Source organism: Heterocephalus glaber, unplaced genomic scaffold, assembly GCF_053883595.1.
Source record: "Heterocephalus glaber isolate CG9 unplaced genomic scaffold, H.glaber_assembly_v1.0 deba00001564, whole genome shotgun sequence".
In the NCBI taxonomy this organism is placed as follows: Eukaryota; Metazoa; Chordata; class Mammalia; order Rodentia; family Bathyergidae; genus Heterocephalus; species Heterocephalus glaber.
Window position 1 is genome coordinate 8,177,653 of NW_028258351.1, and position 20,387 is coordinate 8,198,039.

General features: G+C 39.3%; 2 protein-coding genes across 3 annotated transcripts in view; one reads left to right on the forward strand and one right to left on the reverse strand.

Moving 5' to 3' along the window:
- The window catches only part of Atad5 (ATPase family AAA domain containing 5), a 53,944-nt gene extending 34,687 nt beyond the window's left edge, over positions 1 to 19,257 (reverse strand). For both annotated transcript variants that reach the window (XM_021248888.2, XM_021248887.2), the window contains exons 1-6: positions 18,809 to 19,257; positions 12,694 to 14,585; positions 11,227 to 11,335; positions 9,365 to 9,529; positions 3,892 to 4,018; positions 2,751 to 2,832 (exon numbers count right to left, since the gene is read on the reverse strand). In XM_021248888.2, coding sequence (XP_021104547.1) covers positions 2,751 to 2,832; positions 3,892 to 4,018; positions 9,365 to 9,529; positions 11,227 to 11,335; positions 12,694 to 14,585; positions 18,809 to 18,868 — 2,435 coding nt within the window. In that variant the 5' untranslated portion in view covers positions 18,869 to 19,257. The remainder of the gene's footprint in view (positions 1 to 2,750; positions 2,833 to 3,891; positions 4,019 to 9,364; positions 9,530 to 11,226; positions 11,336 to 12,693; positions 14,586 to 18,808) is intronic.
- Tefm (transcription elongation factor, mitochondrial) overlaps positions 1 to 20,387 on the forward strand; it is a 74,104-nt gene that overhangs the window by 46,808 nt on the left and 6,909 nt on the right. The window lies entirely within an intron of this gene.

Consider the following 20,387-nt stretch of genomic DNA (forward strand, 5'->3'; position numbering starts at 1 on the left):
ATAGAGTAAAAAACATGAATCCATTGTGGCTAATGAAAATGATCCCATATATTGATTGTGGCAGTTTCACGCTGTATACAATTAACAAGCCTCACAAAATATGTACTTTAAATGCATAGTTCAATGTAAGGTATATCTTCAGAAAGTTTAAAATTAAAATTAATTAATTAAAAGTAAACAAAAACTAGGAGTATAGCTCAGTGGTAGAACACTTTCCTAGCACACCCAAGGGCCCTGGGTTTGATCCTCAGCATTGATAAATAATGAAATAAATAAATAAATGAGATACCACTGCAAACACTACTGAACCACTAAAGTGGCAAAAATGAAAAATCCTAACCAGCAATGGTAGCACAAGCCTATAATCTCAGCACTCAGAAGGCTGAGGCAGGATAGCTGTCTAGGCCAACCTGGACAACTTTGCAAGGCCCTGGCTCAAAATTAAAAAATGCAAAGGACTGGAGATGTTGCTTAGCACTCCTGGATTCAATCCCCAGTTCTGAAAAAAGTGTGTGTGTGTGAGTGAGTGAGTGAGAGTGTGTACGTGAATGTTAACCAAAGAATACACTTATGAAGTTTATGTGGCATTCTCGAACTGAAGAAACTAATCTATGGCAGTGGAAATCAAATTAATTGATAGTAACGGAAATCAGAATAATTTTTGTCATGTAGTGGTGGGAATAACAGAAGAAGAGTACACATGACCATTCCAGAGTAAAAAGATTTTATGCCTCAAGATGATGCACTTGTCAAAACTGTATGCTTAATATGTGTGAATGCAACATGTAATAATGCCTCAATAAAAATGAAACAGAATCAAAATACTCTCAATTCATGATGCCCTTAAACCTGGTCTCCTTCCATCGTACCATGCAGTTGCATAAACTAGAACTTGTGTCAGTCATTCTTCTACCAACTTCTAGCCCTATTCCCCAAATCTAAATAATCAAATTTAAATCCTAAAAATCTTTTCATACATCATTTCTAACACCCTACCTCTTAGCTCCATCATCTCACACATGTCCTGCAATTTCTTTTTCCATTGTTTAAGGAATTGTTAGTTTTGTCCAGCAAATACATTAAACTTTCAAAATCTAAGTTTGTTAATATCCATATTCATGCTTAAGCTCTTCGGCTGCTGCTTACTGCTCTTAGCTCAATCATACAATTCTGCAACATGGCCTTCAAGATCATACATTGACTGGCACCCTGCCTCTCCAGCCTAATCTAATGTTCCTCTCACCCTTGCTCCCAGCACTCAAGTCCCACTAGAATTCTTTGTCTGTGGCATTTACTCGGCTCCTTCTAGTTACAGGTGCTTTGCACAGACCTCCCTCAGTTTAGAATACACTTCTTTCCCCAGATGACATGATTGCCATTCAGATTTCAATTCGAGGGTCCTTTCTTCAGTGATGCCTTCCTTGGCCAGACCCAACCTCCTTAATGTAAATTCTAACCGAATTTTGTACTTCTCCTAAGCACAATAACAATTTTTCATTTGATGACCTAAGTAATGTTTAATTACTCCTTCTAGACTAGAAGCCTCATTGAGGACAGAGAATGTGTCCTGTCTTGTTCTCCATAATATCCATAGTACCAAAAACAGTATTTCGGGCTGGGGATTTAGCTCAGTGGCACCGCACCTGGCTGACAAGCATGAAGTCCTGAGTTCAATCCCAGGTACCAAGAAAAAAAAAAAAAACAGTATCTGGTACATACTGGGTATTTAAATATTCATGAAGGAAGTTCATAATCAGCTCTTTTTATATTTTGGATTTCTTTTGTTTGTGGCACTGGGGATCAAACCGAAAGGCATTCTCTGACTGAGCTATTTTTCTAGCTCTTTCTATTTTTGAGACAGGGTCCCACTAAATCCCTAAATTGCCTAGACTGGGCTTGAACTTGTGATCCTCCTGACTGAGCCTCTCAGAATGCTGGGATTAGAGGTGAGCACCACAATGTCCAGCTATATTTTTGGGAATTAGGTGGGGAGGGTTCAGGCTGGCCTTAAATTCACTTTGTATCCCAGACTGGTCTCGGTCTCGAACTGGAAGCGATCTTTCTGCCTCAGCTCCCGAGGGCTGGGATTACAGGCATGCGCTACCATGCCCAGCCTGATTTTTTGTTTTTTATTATTATTATTTTGTCTAGAAATGGTCACAAACAATATGCCAAAAACCAAGATCTTTAATAGCAATGGAAGTATTGTCAATATTATCATTTTTTTTTTTTGGCCCTTCTTTTTTTTGGGTACTTGGGATCAAACTCAGGTCCTTGTGCTTTTGAGGCAGGTGGCAGAACCACTGAGCTAAATCTGGGGCCCCAATATTATCATCTTTTAAAATAAACTTATTGCCAGGCATAGTGGCACATGCCTGTAATCCCAGCACTTGGAAGGCTGAGGTAAGAGGATTACTCCAAGTTTGAGGCCAGTGTGGGCTACCTCATGAGTTCAAGGCCAACCTGAACTACAAGATGAGACTTGTCCCAAAAAACAAACAAGCAGGGCCAGGGATTTAGCTCAGTGGTTTCTCCGCCTGCTGCACAAGCGCAAGGACCCAAGTTCGATTCCCAGTATCAAAAAAACCCCAACAAAACAAACAAACAAAAAAACAACAACAAAAATAAATAAAATGGACTTATTAAGGATTCAAACAATAATTTACATGCTTTCTTATCAAAGTAAATTAGTAAATATAAAATGCATTACATAAAATATTCTGTCATTTTAAAATCTGTATTGCACTGACCTGTTCTCATCAAAAGCCAGGATAGGATCAGCTGTTTTCTGAGTCTTTTTGGCAAGAAATAAAGGAGCAACTTTCATTTTTCCTTAGAAAAATAAATACTTCACATTAGTATCGATGCTTAGCACCTCCATTTCAACTATTTTTAAAATTATACGATTTTATACTATTTTATTTTTCGGTACTGGGAATCAAACTCAGGACCTTGTGCTTGCCAGACAGGTAAGGTGCTGCTGAGTGACATCCCCGGCCCACATCTTTTTATGTTTTAAATTATTTTTTAATTATAAAATGTCAGGGTGGGAATTTAGCTCAGTGGTTCCGCCGCCTGCCTTGCAAGTGTAAGGTCCCAAGTTTGATCCCTGGTACCAAAAAAAAAAAAAAAATTATAAAATGTCTATGTAATGGGCTGGGTCTTTAGCTCAGTGGTTTCACTGCCCGTTGCGCAAGCACAAAGATCTAAGTTCGATCCCCAGTACCAAAAAAAAAAAAAGTCTATATAATGATCTGTTCCCTCAATCTGGCAGTATCAAAATCTCCTGGAGAACTTTTATTTTTAACAACAGACAATACACTGATGGAGATTCTTATTCAATATTTTTGGCAAAGACCTAAACTTTTTTTTTTGGTACGAGGGATCTGACTGGGGAACTTGCACATGCAAAGCAGGGAACAGCACCACTGAGCTAAATCCCTGGCCCAAGACCTACCCATTTTTTAAAAGTTTTAATTGGGCCGGGGATTTAGCTCAGTGGTTCCAGCGCCTGCCTCACAAGCACAAGGTCCTGAGTTTGATCCCCGGTACCAAAAAAAAAAAGTTTTAATTGACCCAGATAATTCTGTTGATCAATCAGTTTTGGGAACCACTAACTTAAGCCTAAATGATATATTAAAAAATGAATCGATCCCCGGTACCAAAAAAAAACCAAAAAAGAAAAGAAATAAATCTTAAATATGCTCCCATTAAACAAATGCTCAATTTTCTTTTGAAAAACCCCACTACATCAGAATATTACTTATTAAAATAATGTATTTAAAATTTCCCATCATATTAAAAGAGAGATTAAATTTGTAATATAAGCACTATCAGAATAATCCCCCAAATATTCTACTTTTCAACAAATGTGGTATTAATTCTGATTACCAGGTGTTTTTTTAGGAGACTCCTTAAGTTTTTTTCCTAGCACATCATTCAAGCACTGGAGTTTCTTCTGATTCTTCTCTGGATTTTTTAAAGAAGTAGGACTTGAATCTATTATTATTACAGAGTCCTAAAACAAAATAAGAAAACAAAAACAAACAAAAAAGAAAACAAAAATTTAAATACTGTAGCCCCCATTATCTGTGGGTAACACTTTCCAATAACCCCAGTGGATGCCTAAAACTTCTCACACAGTTCAAATATAAATGGAGTGATTAAACCATCCAGTCAATGTTTAGATTTAGAAAATTTTAATACCATAAAAGACATTGCCATTGATCCTCCTCAAAATATTCCCCTGGGTTCAAACATGCATATCCCCTTGTTCTTACCAATTTCTGAGGCATTCTGGAAGTCCTCTTTCATGCCTTTCAAAGGTGTGATCAAAAATATGGTGAATGCTGCTGCTAATAGACAGGTTCATAAAACCATTTCAGTGTACCCAGATCCACCTTATTCACTGCGTCTAGCACCATGTGAATTCTGGCTCTTCGCCAAATACAAAAGGACCATGAATGGTTAACATTTTGAATCAATTCTGGACATTAAGGCAGCCATGACAGCACAATTAAAGACACCAACTGCTTCATGAAGTGACAAGAACCATGGATAAGAGGGCCAGGGATTTAGCTCAGTGGTGCTGGCACCTGACTCACAAGCGCAAGGTTCCAAGTTCAATCCCCAGTACCAAAAAAAAAAGAACAATGGATAAGTGTGTTTGAAGCAAGGGGGAGTGTTTTGAGGAAGATTAATGTTAATGTGTATTTTTCTGTAATGAATTTCTTTAAATTTAAAAATTCAATGTATTTTGGGCCGGGGATTTAGCTCAGTGGTTCAGCTGCCTGCCTTGTAAGCACAAGGTCCTGAGTTCAATCCTTGAGTGAATTTTATTTATTTTTTGTACTGGGGATTGAACCCAGGGCCTTTTCACTGAGCTACATACCCAGCCCTTTTGTTATTTTTTATTTTGAGACAGGGTCTTGATAAGTCGATACATTGTAGGTTGCCCACACTAGCCTTGAATTTGTGATCCTCTTTCCTCAGCCTTCCAGACTGCTCGGATTATAGGAATGCACCACCTTGTCCAGCTATGGATTTTCCTTTTTTTTTTTTTTTTTTCTTTGCAGTGCCAGGGATTGAACTCAGGACCTTCTGAATGCCAGGCAGGTGCAGAGCCACTGAGCTAAATCCCCAGCCCCAGGATTTTCTTTTTTAAAGAAAGAAGCAACTAATGGGGAAAAAGTAAGAACCAAGATGCATTATATAAAGGTACAATTCCCAATGAGAAATGTAATTGTGTTGTATGCCTACAATGTACCAATAAAAGAATTTAATTAAAAAAAAATAAAGAAGGAACTTTACAAATAAAAGAATAAAAAAATAAAAAATAAAACCCACACACATAAAAAGGATCAGTATGACTAAAGCTATAGAAATTCTAGCCATACCCCTTCTAGCTCTTTTAGAACTATATATCACGGAAATGTATTAGAATGAAGTGTACTATTTCCTATGGTCAACAAATACTGGGCATCTCCCATGTGTAAGGCAATACAGAAGGAACAGGGAATACACAGACAACTAAAACTCAAGATCTCACTTCTAATTTTACCGAACAGTTTAGGGAAGAGAGAGAGAAAACTAGTCCATGAGATATGTAGATGGGTTAACTATTTTTAATATAGTATGGTAAAAGGGAAACTGACTAAAGTATAAAAGACTGAAAGCAAAATACATATAAGAATGGAAACTACTGTGTCTTGAGGGCATCAGCACAGTTTTCAAGGAAAGATAGTTGAACGTTTAAAGTATTATTTATAATAGCCAGAAAGTGGAAACAGCACAATGTCCAACAAGTGAACCAAGGGTAAACCAAATTTAGTGTATACAATGGGATATTATTGGGCAAAGAAATGAAATACTAGCAGGGCGTGGTGGCACACACCTGTAATCCCAGCACTTGAGAGGCAGATGTAGGAGGGATTATGAGCTTGAGGGCAGCCTGGGCTACAAAGCCAGCTCAAACCTAGCCTAGACTACACAGCGAGAACCTTGTTTCAAAAACAAAAAAGAAATAAAATAGGCTAAAACAAGTATGAATCTTAAAAACATATGCTGCTGGGCATGGTAGTGTACACCTGTAATCCCAACTGCTGAGGAGGCTAAGGCAGGATGATCACAAACTCAGGGCCAGCCTGGACAATTTAGTGAGACCCTGTCTTAAAATAAACTGGGCTGAATAGATTAAAACTAGACCCATATCTATCACCATGCACTAAACTAAGATCAAAGAGGATTAAAGATCTAAATATTAAAACAGAAACACTAAACTTGCTGGAAGATAAGTTAGGTAGAACTCTTGAAGACATTGGCATAGGAAAAGACTTTATGAACAAAACCTCAGTAGCACGGGTACTAGCACAAAGAATCAACAACTGGGATCTCATCTTATTAAAAAGCTTCTGTACTGCAAGAGAAACCACCAACAGAACTAAGAGACGATCTACAATATGGGAAAAAAGTTTTAGCAGCTTAACCTCAGAGAAAGGACTACTATCTAGAATATATAAGAACTGAAAAAATCAGACCCCCCCAAATTCAAAGACCCAATTCAAAAATGGGGATCTGGGGGCCGGGGATTTAGCTCAGTGGTTTCGCCGCCTGCTATGCAAGTGCAAGGACCTGAGTTGGATCCTTGGTACCAAAAAAACCCCAAAAGAATGGGCATCTGAAATCAACAGACATTTCTCAGACAAAGAAGTAAAAGCAGCAAATAAATATATGAAAAATTGTTCAACATTACTGGTCATTCGAGAGATGCAGATGAAAACAACAATGAGATTCCACCTCACCCCACAAAGAATGGCTGCTATATGGGCTGAGGATTTAGCTCAGTGGTTTCGCCACCTGCTGCGCAAGCACAAGGACCCAAGTTCGATCCCTGGTACCAAAAAAAAAAAAAGAATGGCTGCTATCAAGAAATCAACCAATAACAAATGCTGCCTGGGGTGTGGGAGAAAGGAACCCTTCTCCATTGTTGGTGGGAGTGCAGACTGGTGCAACCACTGTGGAAATCAGTGTGGAGATACCTCAAAGAACTAGGACTAGAGGACCCATTTGACCCAGCTATTCCCCTGCTGGGTATCTTCCCAAAAGAATTAAAAGAATCATACTACATCAATATATGTGCACCCATGTTTATAGCGGCACAGTTTGTAATAGCTAAAGCTTGGAAACAGCCCAAATGCTCATCAACTGGAAACTGGATAAAGAAGATGTGGTTTTTTTACGCAGCAGGCAGCGAAACCACTGAGCTAAATCCCCGGCCCAGATGTGGTTTTTTAAAAATAAAATGGAGTACTACTCAGTCATAAAGAACAAGAAAATAGAGACATTTATAGCTAAATGGATGCATATTGAAGCCATACTCTTAAGTGAAATAATAGGGCACACGTGTAAATACCGAATAGTTTCTCTAGTATGAGAAACTGAAAGTGTAAATAAGGATTAAAATGATTAAAAGGAATAATTGATAATTTGAAAAAGGAAAAGGTCCAAAGGTTTAGTGGTGGTGGGAGGGGAAGGGGAAAGGGAAGGCAAAGGAAAAATTATGAGAAAAGAAAAAAAAATGGAAATGAAAACTATGTAGATAGGGAAGGGTGGAGGGGGTGAAGGGCTCACAGGTAATGGGGAAAAAAATAAGAACCAAGATACATCACGTACAGGTACAAGCACCCAATGATAAATGTAAACGCACTGTATACCTAAAATGTACCAATAAAAGAATTTAAAATAAATAAATAAATAAATAAATAAATTGGGCTGAGGATGTGCCTCAGCATTAGTGTTTGCCAAGCACAGATGAGCCCCTAGGTTTAATCTCAAAAGTAATAATAATTGGGCCGGGGGATTTAGCTCAGTGGTTCCGCCTCCTGCCTCACAAGTGAAAGGTCCCCAGTTCGATGCCCAGTACCAAAAAAAAATAATAATAGTAATAATAATGCTAAATAAAAGAAGCCAGACAGTACCACAAGTTATATATTTTCCATGAAATTTCCAGAATGGACTAATCTACAGAAATAGAAAGATTAGTAGTTGGTGGGCTGGGGATTTAGCTCAGTGGTTCCGCCACCTGCCTCGCAACCGCAAGGACCCGAGTTCGATCCCTGGTATCAAAAAAAAAAAAAAAAGATTAGTAGTTGGCTAAGGTGAGGGGAATGGAAAGATTAGGAAAGGACAGCAAAGGGAAATGGAGTCTGTTTTTGGAGTAATGAAAATATAAAATTGACTATGATGGATGTACAACTATATCCATCATACACTTTAAATGGTGAATTGTACAGTATGTGAATTATATCTCGCTAAAGCTATTTTTTAAGAAAAAGAATTTAAAAAAAAAAAAGAAAAGGAATTTGTATTTCACATGATCTTAAAAGCGTGCATGTCTGGCATAGTGCCACATGGCTGTAATCCCAGTACTTGGGAGGCTAAGGCAGGAGGATAACCATGAATTCAAGGCCATCCTTGGGTTACATAGTGAGTTCAAGGTCAGCCTAAACTACAGAGCAAAACTCTGTCTCAAAATACAGAAAAAAAAAAGCTGAGCAGAAAATCCTCAGGTAGAAGAGAGCACTTGGAATGTGTATATATATATGTATTTTCTTGGTACCGGGGATCGAACTCAGGACCTTGCGCTTGCCAGGCAGGCGGCAGTGCCACTGAGCTAAATCCCCGGCCCTCTTGGAATGTATATTTGAAGCTGAGACAATAAAATAAAAACAGCTGTGACAATGAAATAAAAAATAAGAGAAAACGGGCCAGGGATTTAGCTTGGTGGTGCTGCCACCTGCCTCCTAAGTGCAAGGTCCTGAGTTTGATCACCAGTACCAAAAAAAAAAAGAGAGAGAAATGGGGCCGGGGATTTAGCTCAGTGGTTCCACCGCCTGCCTCACAAGTGCAAGGATCTGAGTTTGATCCCCCTGTACCATAAAAAAAAAAAAAGAGAGAGAGAGAGAAATGAATAGTATGCATACTATAAAGAACTGCTTTGAAAAAAAAAGAATTGCTTTGAGGGGGCCGGGGATTTAGCTCAGTGGTTCTGCTGCCTGCCTTCCAAGCGTAAGGTCTGGAGTTCAATCCCCGGTACCAAAAAAGAATTGCTTTGAGGAAAGGGAAGAGCCAGTTTAGCTGATGAAAATCTTGAATGACTTGAGAAAGAAAGATCTGGACTATATTTTATAAGGTAAAGGGAGTGAAAGGCTTTTAAAACAATTGCAAATGATACTTTTTCTACCACTTCAAGGCTGTCATTCAATGCTATCTCCTAACTTTATAATGGTTTCCTCTTCCACTGCAAAGAGCAAAATGGGACAGAATTTATACCAATAGATGTAATACTAGCAGTTGTAATACTTACATCTGTTTCTGATGATTTCTCCCTTTCTCGAAGTGCCTGATGCCTAGAGGAACGCCTTAAAGGTATGACTATTTCTTCAGTAGCCTTTGACCTACTGATGTGTAAGGCTTTTGCTTTCTCAATCAGTTGCTTGGCTTTTGAAATATTTTTTGAAGTACTGTTTGCCTAGACAAAAATTTGAAATATTAACTTAGTTCACAGCTAGTATTTTCCATTTCATAATAAAAAGATATAATAGAAAAAAATGTAATTGCATATCATATTAAACAATCATCATAGAAATGGTTACTCAAACCTTATCAGGAATCTTAAATTAAAATGTGGGTAATGGGGGCCAGGGATTTAGCTCAGAGGTTCCACCGCCTGCCTCGCAAGTGCAAGGACCAGAGTTCGATTCCCAGTACAAAAAAAAAAAACATGTGGGTAATCATTAGTTGGCCTTCCTTATTTGCAAGTGTCCTGATAAATACAATGGTACTTTAGTTCATGAATTTAATTAACTCCACAATTCTGGAAAAGATAGCTACATTCGTGTTCATCACCCAATGCAGAGTTCACAAAAACAAATTTTTTTTTCTTTTTTGGTTTTAGTTTTTTTTTTTTTTTTGGTACTGGGGATCGAACTCGGGTCCTTGCGCTTGAGCAGCAGGCAGTGGAACCACTGAGCGAAATCCCCGGCCCTTTTTTTCTTTTTTGGTACCAGGGATAGAACTTGGGACCTTGCACTTGTGAGGCAGGCAGCAGAACCACTGAGCTAAATCCCTGGGCCACGAAAACAAAATTTTGCCAAACTGCTCACAAACAAAAGCATTCATGAACTAAGGTACCACTATATATATTACATGTGTCCAAAATACCCAGAAAGATGTATGTTGTATTTTCCTACTATCTTCATGATGTTAGTTACCAAATTCAGGTAAAGTACTTTCCAAATACAATTACTCACCCTACCCTATGGAAAGCTCTGGGTTGGATGTTGTAAAGAAAAAATTAAACACAAAGACTTTGGGGGGTCGGGGATTTGGCTCAGAGGTTCCGTTGCCTGCCTCACAAGCACAAGGTCACCACAAAAAAATAAATAAAAAAAAAAAGACTTTGGCCTCAAGGACTTACTTATGATAAGGAAGAGAGTAGGAACAGACTTTGGCCTCAAAGGACTTATATATGATAGGGAAAAAAGTAAAAATAGATACGGCTGGGTGTAGTGGCACACACCTGTAATTCTAGCAGTTGGGATTAGGCAGGACAATTACCAGTGAGATCCAGGGTGGCTTAAACTGCATAATGAGTTCATGGCCAGCTTAAACTACATAGTGAGACCCCGTCTCAAAAAAAGAAAAAAAAAAGATAAAGATAGTACCATTACATAATATACATTATCACCATCTATACCACTGTGTAGATATATGCTTACACATATATATCATATGATCATATGTACATATATAGAGAAATACACACAAGGAGAATGAAACATAAGAAATAAAACACAAGGTCTCACTAAGTTGCCCAGGCTGGCCTCCAATTTGTGATTGTGATCCACCTGCCTCAGCCTCTGAGTAGTTGGCATTATAGATGTACACCACTGTCCCCATCAGTGTGAGGTTTTTTGTTTTTTTTTTAAAGAAACAGAGTATCACTTAAAGACTCCAATACTTTTTTTTTTTTTTTTTGATGGTACTGGGTAGACAATTTAGGGCCTTATCACTAAGCTACATCCCCAACCCTTTTTTAAATTTTTTGAGACAGTGTCTAAGTCACTAAATTATCCAAGCTGACCTCAAACTTGAGATCCTCCTGTCTCACCATCCCAGAGTGCTAGAATTACAAGTATGTGCTACCACACCCAGCTTTTTAATTACCTTTCTAGTCTGAGAAGTAAAGTCTCCATCAGTTGCTTCAGACTTCTTAGATCTTTTCTTAGATTTTTTCTTAGATTTTCTGGGAGTGCTAATTCTGGTAAATTTCATTCTGAAAAAAGATAAGGTATTTTGAAACATTTTCATTATAATGCGAAAGAATATAGAAATGAAACATCAATGGCTCCAATTTCTGGACTTAATTACAAAATAGGAGGAAAAAATTCTCATCAGTTTGATTCTAAAGTAAGCCAAACTTAGGGCCGGGGATTTAGCTCAGTGGTGCCGTCGCCTGCCTTGCAAGCACAAGGACCTGAGTTCGATCCCGGGTACCAAAAAAAAAAAAAAGAAGTCTGGAATAAAATGCCTAATGATGTGGCTCAAATGAATATTTTGCTGGGGATTTAGCTCAGTGGTTCTGTCACCTGCTGAGCAAGCGCAAGGACCCAAGTTCAATCCCTGGTACCAAAACAATAAATAAATAAAAATAAAGTAAGCCAAAGTTTATTGTTTACTTCCTTATTGATTTTTTTTTTTTTGGTACCGGGGATCGAACTTGGGTCCTTGTGCTTGCGCAGCAGGCAGTGAAACCACTGAGCTAAATCCCTGGCCCTATTCCCTTCTTTAAAAATAGTAATTGGGCCAGGGATTTAGCTCAGTGGTTCTGCCACCTGCCTTGCAAGGGCAAGGTCCTGAGTTCAATCCCCGGTACAAATAATAATAATAATAAACCTTACAGGAAAACTGGGATCATTCTTATTTTAGCCAGAACCAATATGCAAGCATATATTTCATCATATATGGGTCAGTTTACCCAAGAAATGACACTCTGGAATTCACTTTTAATTTCATATATGATAAGTGCACAATATTTATACTTGAAGGCTATTTCTCCAGGGATTATCAACTGTGATGAATAAAGAGTTTAGAACTCATCTAAAGCAAAGCTACAACTCTTCTGAAATTGTCACTGACTTTAAATATGAAAAACAAGATGGGGAGGGGACCAGGGATCGAACTTGTGCTTGCGAGGCAGACAGCAGAACCACTGAGGTAAATCCTCAGCCCCAAAACAAGATTTTTGGGGGTGCAAGGACTTTTTTTTTTTTTTTGGTACCACGGATTGAACTCGGGACCTTGTCATTGTGAGGTAGGCGGCGGAATCACTAAGCTAAATCCCCGACTCCCAAAACAAGATTTTTGAAGGAGAAAGAAAGGGACAAGAAAAAAAGTGAAAATAGAAGAAAAAAAATGGAAACAAAGCTTTTGTACATAAGGAGGGGAAGGGGTTTGAAGGGGGGAATGGGATAAAATAAAATTTCTTAAAAAGAAAAACAAGATTTTTGAAATCCTATTCTTTTTCCTACAAATCAGCTGTGTTCTAGAAAAAATAATGCCCTCCAATGCTTTCCTTCCCAATTAATAATACATGTAGAATATTAGAATCTTAGAAGAGAAACAAAACTTTACCTAATAGGGCTCTCTGAATCAAAGGGTACTGTTATCAATTCCGCCATGTACAGGCCGTGCTTTTCTGATACAGTGGGAGTGGAAGCCTTGACTGGACTACTGTCCTGTGCATCTTCAGAATCAGTACCTCTAAAAGTCACTGCAGTAGATGTGCTGCTACATCTCACAGACCTTCTGGTGGAAACATTTACCAATCTGTCTTCAGGCTCAGCTCTAGAATGCATAAATTTATCACCTTTAACTGGCATGCTGATTTTTCTTGATGATTTATTGTTGTTACACAGAGAAGAAATTTTTAAAGGTTCATCATTTGCTTCACGAAGACTTTCGCTGCTAAGTAATGTACTGCTTTTGCAAATTTCTGAATTTTTTTGCCTTAAACTCATTCTAAGCCTATTTGGATTTTGTTTCTCTTTTAAAGAAAAAGTTGTTTTTTGCTTTTGAGTATTTTCTTCTTTGGTCTCACCTGGAGAAGTCCCAGTATCTAATGTTTTCTTACCCTTTTTCTTTACTTTTTTACTTTTCTTCTTAGAAAAACTTTTTTTATCAATGTGTGATCGTGAGCTGCCATTATTTGAAACCATTTGGATATCAGGATTCCCCATGATTTTTTTAGACTTATTATCACTTCCTTGCTCATTTAAAGATTTTTCACTGTGGTCTTTCTGCTTATCCAAAGGCTTTTTGACTCCGTTCTTAAGTACATCTGCAGCAGGCTGCCTAAATGCTTTCATAAACTGCTGTCTTTCTTCTAGGGTACATTTTGGTTTCATAGCTTCAGAACTTCCAGCTTCCAACACAGCCAATTCTAATTCTTCCTCCTCTATAACAACATTAGATTTTCTTTTCTGAGTTGTCTGTTCATTCTCAGGATCAGATAGGCTATTTTCCAGCTCAAAATGCTTTTGCTTCAAAAAAATTGAGGGTATTTGCCCTGCCTTTTTGGGGGGGATAGAATGAACTTGTGCAAGAACTGTGACTGTCTTCAAATGTACCTGCTGAGATATTTCACAGTTTTCTGATTCACTTATACAACCACTTTTGACTTCAACATTTTCAGAGGGAATGCAAATTGACATTGCAGAGTCTGGTAATTGTTCTACTTTATTTTCCTTGTGACTTTTTAAAAACTCTTCATATGAGATAGTTATTGTACCATCATTTAAATGGGCTGTTTCAGTTACATGAGCACTAGCGTTTGCATCATTTGTGGTATTCTTGAATTCATCAGTTAAGGAAGGCCTTATCTGTTTACTATCTTTACCATCTTTTTTAAGCAGATTTAGTTCTGCCATGGGTAAACATTCAGTTAGAGCTATTACATCCCTCTGTTTCCTTTTTCTCAACTTTCTGCAGTCATTTTTTGTGGTCCTTTCTTTAGGACTCACTTTCTTAGAATTTTTTTTGGAGGTCATGATATGTGACTGTTTTTTGGTATCTTGGATATTTTCTGCATGAACCTCTATATATTTCTTGTAAAGTAGAACAGAAGTACTACTTTCCACAACATCATTACTTAAACTAGAGTCATCTTTGCTATCATCACTATTAATTTCAATTGGAGATTCATTCTCAGTTTTAAGATTATTTAGTTGATGAGATAAATTAACCCTCTTTCCCTTCTTCTTAATCTCTGTATTTGAGAACAGTCCCAAAGGTTTCTTACAGTCGCTGGTACTGTTAACAGGAGACTGTACAGAAGACTTTATCTTCCCCTCTTTCGCTGATTGTACCTTCTCATTTGTGGGGGAAGTCTTTCTAAAATAATCCAAAATATTGCTGGATTTTGGTGAAGAGAAAACCCTGTCTCCAGTCTTCTCTATTGGTGATAAATATTTTGTAATTGTTTTGCAGGAAGATCTGTCATCATCTTTCCTTCGTTTTTTGCATGGCTAGCAATTTAAAAGAAAAACAAGGCATTTATTTCAAGGAAATAATATAAAATACTAATTTTAAACATAAATCTAAAATTTTAGGTAACTAGATTAAAAAAAGGGAGGTGCCTTTTGGTGAAAAACATGATATATCAGAAAGAAAATGAGGCCAAGTGTGGTAGTGCCTGTCTATAATACCAGCACTCTGGGAGGCTGAGGCAGGAGGATGGAAAGTTCAAGCCCAGCCTCGACAGCCTAGTTAGATCTTGTCTTAAAAAAAGAGCTCAGATGTAGCCCAATAAAAAGGCCATGGGTTCAGTCTCTAGTACTGCAAGCAAGCAAGCAAGCCATAAAGAAATAAAATGAGCTCTAAAGTAAAACTCAGGACTAGAAAAGCAGCTTAGTGGTAGAGCACTTTCCTAGCATGCGTGAGTTTCTGGGTTCAATCCCTAGCACTGCAAAAGAAAAATAAATGAAAGTTAAACCTACATGCAAGTTTCAAAGTCACATCAAATTTTATACTCAATATACATATATAATTTTACACTTTAATATACATATATGTACATATATATTATACTTCAACAAAAAGTTTATATTGAAATAAAACCAAGACCACTATACTTACAAGAAAATTTATTAATTTCTCTTGGCCTCTGTTTACAATCTTTGAATAGCACCACCCACTTCACAGAATTTGTAATTAAATATATAAAAGTATATAAAATTTGACACATTGTAGGAACCCTACAAATATCAATTCCAGCCCTTTTCTTTTCTTTTTTGTTGTTGTTCTGGGAATTGAACCCAGGGCCCCCTGCTTACTCTTCCACTGAGCTATATCCCCAGCCCTTTTATTTTGAGACAGAATCTTGCTAAATTGCCCAGGCTAGCCTCAAACTTGCAATCCTCCTGTTTCAGCACTTAGAGCAACTGGGATTATATGAATACACCAGTGGGCCTGATTGTTTTAAGACAGTGTCTCACTAAGTCGCCCAGGCCATAACCTTGTGATCCTCCTGCCTCAGCCACTTGAATAGGTGAGATCATAGATGCCACTGTCCTCAGCCCATTTTACCTTTCTAGTTAAAAATAAACATATTATTCTAACTATTTCTAAAAAACCAAGGGCCGGGGATTTGGCTCTGTGGTTTTGCTGCCTGCTGCGCCAAGTGCAAGGACTTGAGTTCGATCCCCGGTACCAAAAAAAAATAAAAATAAAAATAAAGGACTGGGGATTTAGCTCAATGGCCTGCCTCAGAAGCACAAGGTCCCAAGCTTGATCCCCGGAACCAAAAATAAATACATAAATAAATAAATAAAAATAAAAATAAAAAACCAGACATTTAGAGAACAGTCTAGGGCCTCAAAATTTAATAGATCATGTGGCAATTATGCTAAAAGATCACCAAAATAACATTTGCCACTAAAATAGTTACTGCCTACCTCCTGAACTGGCTATTACCCTCAGTATCAAGGTGATTGTAATGCTACACAGTCATATTTTTGTTGGTCATAAATCAGTATCTTGTAGTCACCAATGATCATTGTGCCCAGGCAAGTTGAGCAGAGGCTGTAGTGAGTGAGCCCAGGTATGGCTGAGAAGGACCAGGCGAGGCAGTAGCTGCTGGGAGGAGAGCACATGGCTCAAGACAGAAAACCACGAACCAGAAACTAGAAAGAAAAACTTAAATTTTAATATAACCAGAAAAATTAACCAACTTCCTGAAGCAGAAAGGAATCTACTTGAACTCTGTTGCAATCTTCCTGCTTCGGCCTCTGAGAGTGCTGGAATTACAGGCATGTGCCACCACACCTGGCTCTTCCAGAAGATCTTGAGTGTGATACAGGCTTGTGTATACCTGTAGGTTTACCAATGGCAGTGATCCTGTTTTGTGCAGTGCATATTTCTACGTATCTTACAAAGATTTTGTAAGTTTACCTTCAAATAAAGGTGATTTAAATTGGGAAAAATGTACATTACAATCAGGATTCACTGGTCTTGTTTTTGATGGTTTGTACCATTTTCTTTCTTTTTTTTTGTACCGGGGATCAAACTCGGGACCTTGTGGTTTCGAGACAGGCAGCAGAACCACTGAGCTAAATTCCCGGCCCCTCCATCAATTTTTAACTTCTTTCAGTTCATATGTTAGAATAAATTTGCCCAGAATAATAAGGACCTTTTTGTTCTTATTGTTGTTTTTTGAGAACGGGTCTTGCTATGTAGTCCAGGCTGACCTTGAACTTACTGTGTAGCCTAGGCTGGGCTTGAACTCCCAGTGATCCTCCACTTCACACTCCTGAGTGCTAGGATTACAGGTGTATGCCTTCATGCCTGGCTCAAGGACTTTTTTTAATAAAGGGGAATGTATACTTTTAGAAAATTTAAATGTATTACAAGGCTATCATGATTGCTGGGCACAGTGGTGCACACTTGTGATCCCAGCACTCGGGAGGCTGAGGCAGAGGATCACTGAGAGTTCCAGGCCAGCCTGAACTACATAGCAAGATCCTGTCTGAAAAAAACAAAACCTTAAAAAAAAAAAAAAAAAAATCACTGACAGCCATGTTGCCAATGCTCTCTGAGCAGGCTACATGGTCAAGAAATGCTAATTTAAGGTGAGGTCTATTGCTGGACAATGTTCCAGAAGCTGCATGACTGTATTTGAATAAATGTAATTTGAATTTGGACATGAAAAAATAAAGACACTCGAGCCAGGGACTCAGCTCAATGGTCCCATGCTTGCCTGGCAAGCACAAGGCCCTGAGTTCTATCCCCAGTACCAGGAAAAAAAAAAAAAGCATTATCATTCTAAGGGCTGGGGATTTAGCTCAGTGGTTCTGCCATGTGCCTCGAAAGCACAAGGTCCTGAGTTCGATCCCCAGTACCAAAAAGGGGAAAAAATAAGGTACCCCCTGAAAATAAGCCCTTTTTTGAACCAAAAATTAATATGAGATCTGGTCTTACTTTCAAGGAAATATGGTAAGTAATTCACTTGACTTAGCACATAAATATGAGTACAACAGCTATTATAAACTAAACAAGCATTGCCAAGGCCCAGAGCTGGTGGTGCATGCCGGTAATCCCAGCACTCTGGGAGGCAAAGGTAGGAGGATCACAAGTTCAAGCTTAGCCTGGGGAACTTACCAAGACCCTGTTTTTAAAATAAAAACTAAAAGGCTGGGGATGTAGCTCATTGGTTCTGCGGCCTGCCCCACAAGCACGAGGACCTGAGTTCAATCCCCTGTACAAAAGAAAAAGAAAAAAAGAAAAAACAAAAACAAGCAATTAAAAAACTAAACAAAATTAAATTAAAAGAAAAAAATTAGACAAAGTTACTTGATTCTAAAAAATAAGATAATCTGGGCCGGGGATTTAGCTCAGTGGTTCCAGCGCCTGCCTTGCAAGCACAAGGTCCCAACTTTGATCCCTGGTACCCAAAAAAACAAAACAAAAAAAATAAGATAATCTGCAGTTAAGTGGACCACGCATCTTAGCTCACTTCAAGGACACCAAGACATCAATGTGAACGCTACCTAAATTGAAAAGGTGTAAAAATACAGTACAGTATATCTTCAGGTGCTAACCCACTAAGTAGTCTATTCAAAGCACAGAATATCACAATGACTGCTTAGTCACAGAAACTTATAAATATAGGACAACATCAGCATGCCACTCTAAGACTAACTGCAGTATATTAAGCTCTGCAGGCATAAGAAATTGGATTCCTTATGAAGTAATTTGCTTGATTCGTGCAGTGACATTCTAAATAGAATTCCTAGGACAAGTAGGTGTGTGGACTAGTCGAACTTAAAGGACTTTTTCAACGCTAAAGTTCTATGATTCCGAATCAGGTACCCATAACTTTGACCCTGGGATTCTTCGTGACATGTCAGAAGCCCAAAACATCACATTCAGGATCACCAACATTTCATGTCAGAAGCCCAAAACATCCCACTCAGGATTCAACAACATTTCAGGATCTGAGTACCGTCCGTGTTTTCTTTAGTCCTGATTTACCGCGATCCCGCAAACACCTCATAATCCCAGTGTTTGTCAGGATTTAGCACGACTCTAAGAAATGACACTTTTGAGCAATTGAATCACACAATGTCGTAACTGTGAGTCCTCACCACGTCCCTCTTTTCCCTTCCCAGATACAAACTCAGGATCCCTTTCCGCCCACCCCCAAAATCTTCCAACAGACCAAGGAAGAAACCTGACAGATACTCGCCCATACCTCAATCTCATAGTCCTTCACGGGAGGGGGAGCAGCCGCCATGGCCAGGATCCCCACCATGCTCACCGCTTCCCAGAATCGCAGCTCCTAGGACCGTGCGCGGTCCAGCTCAGCCCGTCTGAAGGCCATTGAGGCGGCCCGCTCCTTGCAGGAGGCCACCGGCTCCGGCTTAGGCTCCCCCGCGCCCACCGGAGCGAAATGAGAACCGACGCTGGGCCCAGCTCTGCTGGGCCAAACGCGGAAAAAGGCAGGGAGAGAGCGCGGGCAGCGAGGCACCTGGGAGGCGGCCGGCGAATACAGTGTCCCCGAGGCAGGAGCTCCAGGCTGAGTGCTCAGGACTAGGGCCGGGGCGGGGAGAGCAGACAGAACACAGACTGGACCGCGGTTCTTCGGCGGGAGTTCTTGTCAATTGGGTTTTCGCGCCGTCCTGCTCTCAGAGGGCGGAGCTTACGGCAGCTTTGTGGAGGCTGCGCGGACGGTGAGTCCGGAGGGCCAAAATACGTCCTTTGGAGAAATCTAAGAGGCGAGACTAATTGCATCACAGAATTTTAAAACAGCCGGGAATCTGGAGATTCAAACTTCTGTCCCATAGCCTGTTTTAGCGTGAGGTTATGATTTGACTAAGGCCACTTAGTGAAAGAACGTCAAACTTGGGTCTTTTCTTTCTTCTCCCCAGCTGTAGCCATTATTACCAACGTTTTCTTTCTTTCGTTTTGTTTTCTTTTTTGGTACGGGGATCGAACTCAGGACCTTGAGCTTGAGAGGCAGGCGGAGGAACCACTGAGCTAAGTCCCCGGCCCTTTTTTTTTTTTTTTTTTGACAGAGTCTTGTTTTATACCCTAGGCTGACCTGGATTTCATGATTCTTCTGCCTCAGCGTCCTGAGTGCTAGGATTACAGGCACGAGCCATCATGCCTTGCTCTATTGCTAAGACTTTTTTTAAAAAAAACTTCTAGGGCCAGGGATTTGATCCCCGGTACGGAAAAAAAAGAAAAAGAAAAGACTTTTATGTATCCATGGAAAAAAATCTTTATTTGTTTTTATTTACATCAATGGTAACACTAAATATCTCTTAGCAATTTGATACGTGTGTGTGTGTGTGTGTGTGTTCCACAAATACTTATAGAATGACTGGGGTATGAAAGAGAGATGGCACCAAGCAGAAAACAAATCCCGGGGTGTGGGTGGGAGACAGACAGTTCCCTGTATGTTGTGTATGCGGGGTGGGTGGTGACTGTCAGTATGGATCCCATGCCTACCCTTGCGCACTGAGCTTACAAGCATTGTCCCACTTAACCCTCAACAGCCCCGTGAAATAGCTTTGATTATATCCAGTTTACGGGTCACAAATCTGAGGCTTCAAAAGATGAAGTCATGTGTGGATCACCCCTAAAAAGCTAAAACAGTGGAAGCGGAATTTGAACCTGACAGGAATCCAGAGTTTGTGCACTTAACCACTCTGCTTCTTGGAGGTTGCTGTCTTCTCCACATTCTGCGATCCCTGCAGCCTTGGGTTATTTTCCTACCTGAGCATCTTGGCTTGCGGGCTTCGGATACGACCACTGGCGCCCCCTGTCCC